The sequence below is a fragment of the Macrobrachium nipponense genome, chromosome 12 (assembly GCF_015104395.2).
Source record: "Macrobrachium nipponense isolate FS-2020 chromosome 12, ASM1510439v2, whole genome shotgun sequence".
NCBI classification, from domain to species: domain Eukaryota; kingdom Metazoa; phylum Arthropoda; class Malacostraca; order Decapoda; family Palaemonidae; genus Macrobrachium; species Macrobrachium nipponense.
The window spans coordinates 40,490,008-40,492,197 of record NC_087205.1 but is presented as its reverse complement, the minus strand read 5'-3'; the positions used below and the strand labels follow the sequence as shown (position 1 = coordinate 40,492,197).

Here is a 2,190-nt window from a genome sequence, read left to right as displayed (position 1 = left end):
CGCTGTTGTCTTGTGGTGGCATCTGGAATTGAGAGACCTCAGAGAGTACTCTGGTGTAAGATGGGTGGATAGGTGGTGAGGCTCCAGGTAGGGTCCCCAAATGCTTGTAGCATTAAAAAATCTCTTGCCAAGTCTCTTGTATGAGAAGGAAATGGAGGTATGGCTGTCATAAGTGACAGGCCCCCATTTTAGCAAAGATTTTGTCCTTGAACAGGTCAAGAACTGCAAGCAAGGACTGGAGCCACTAGACTCTATGTCCCTATCCTTAGTGAGTCTCACCATGATAATGAACTAATTGCTAAGCTACATCTAGGGTCAAAATCTCTTAAATAAATTGCTGTGAGGTTAACTTTAAGTGCCAAACAAATGAAGAAAGTTGGCTACAAGGCAGTAACTTGACAAAAGGACTATGTATTACTAGTTTAACTCAACTGTGACTTAGTACAGTGACACGCATGAAACAATTTCATTGAGTTCATATGGATGTTAGCATCCTTTGGCATTACTTGCCCCCTCCTACTTGGTGGCCCAGGTATGCGATCTCGGACACTCCAAAGGTACACTTCTTCAGATTGATGACCAAATTGGCTTTCTGAAAGGCCCTTAGGGTATGGAGATGTTCTTCCCATATTTTGGAGTAAATGACAATGTCATCTAAGTAGACCACACAGTTAGGAATCTCTGCTAGCACCTTGTTCATTAGTTTTTGGAAGCAGCTGGGTGAGTTCATTAGACCAAAAGGCACCACACATCACTGGTAAAGCCTGTCCCGTGTGATAAATGCATTCAGAGGTTGTGACTCCTCAGCCAACGGGACCTACCAGTAACTCTTTTCTAGATCTATCCTACTTAGGAATGGAGTTAGTGGATAGGACTCAGGTTTTGTCACTGCATTCAACTTGCGAAAGTTAATACAGAGTCGGCGGACTCATCCTTCCTTTGACACTAAAAAAACAGGGGATGTGTAAGGGCTCTCACTGTCCTCAATGAGACCTAAGCTAAGTTGTAATTTGACCTGTGCCGCCACCCATTCAGCCCGCTGGGGGTTGAGCCTGTAACCATTTTGGGGGATGGGGTATGTTCCTATAAGCAAGTCATTCTTGTGCTCCAAGAGCTGGGTGCAATCTAGAGTGTCTTGCACAATCTGTGGGTGCTATGGGAGTAGTCTCCTGGTCTCCTGATGTTCCTCTTTGCACCATCTGAAGCAGGGGTGACCAGCTCAAAATTGGCTAAGACCTTAGAATTGCTCTCTGGTGAGTAAACCTGGGTGACCATCCCCACCATTTCACTCTTCTGTTGGTAGGGCTTGAGTAGATTAATATGGAGCCACTTAGCCAGCCTTGTGCCACAATCCACTAGGTAATTTAGTTGGGCCTTCTTTTCATGAATCTTGTGGTGTCCTATGAATCTGGTGCTCAGAGGCCTCCGCTCTCCCATGCAGAGTACCAGAACTTGGTCTCCCAATTCAAAACTTCATTCCTGAGTCTCTTGATCCACTTAACTCTTCGTACTACTTTGCACCACTGTATGTCCGGCAGCTCTTTCACCCAGGAGGCCTTGGAGGGGTCCTCCCAAGCCTCATAGAGTATGTCTAGGGGCCTGGGTGTGGAGTGAGTGTATAGCAACTTGAAAGGGCTGTACCCTTTCGTTTCTGAGTGGGCCTGACAGAGGGCGAACAGAGCATATGGCAAGTTTTCCTCCCAGTCGGGGGATCCAGTCTCCCCTAACTTTGTTAAGGCTGTCTTCAGTGTTTGGTGGGAGCATTCCATGAGGCCCTGGCACTCTGGATGGTATGCAATAGAGGTCTGGTGGCGGATGCCAAGGCAGTCCATTGCCTCCTTAAACTTCTTTGCCATGAAGTGGGATCACTTGTCCGACTGAATGGTGGCAGGGAAACCAAACCTACAAAAGACCTGGGTCAGTTCCCTGACAACGTAGGGGCGTTGTCACACCTAGTCAGAATAGCTTCGAGGTATTGATCAATATATATCATTGTCAGTAGGAAGCGATTTCAACGCTTACTCTGCTGCATGGGACCTGTGTAATCTACCAAAATATCATGGAAGGAAATGCCAGTGGAGGGGATGGACTGGAGAAGCACCCTTGGCACTATCTTGTTTGGATTCCCAGTGACCTGGCAGGGCAAGCAGGAGGCTACGTAAGACTTAACACTGTTGGGCAAGCCCAGCC

General features: G+C 47.2%; 1 protein-coding gene across 1 annotated transcript; it reads right to left on the bottom strand.

The window, feature by feature from the left end:
- Positions 1-1,415: 1,415 nt before the first annotated feature.
- On the bottom strand, positions 1,416-1,856 carry LOC135224783 (uncharacterized). Its single transcript, XM_064264109.1, has one exon. The coding sequence runs from the start codon at positions 1,854-1,856 to the stop codon at positions 1,416-1,418; it is 441 nt and encodes a 146-aa protein (XP_064120179.1).
- Between the last annotated feature and the right edge of the window lie 334 nt (positions 1,857-2,190).

What these genes read in the sequence shown, in the direction of transcription:
- LOC135224783 (XM_064264109.1), bottom strand. Translation starts at nt 1,856, where the DNA reads ATGGCAAAGAAGTTTAAGGAGGCAATGGACTGCCTTGGCATCCGCCAC.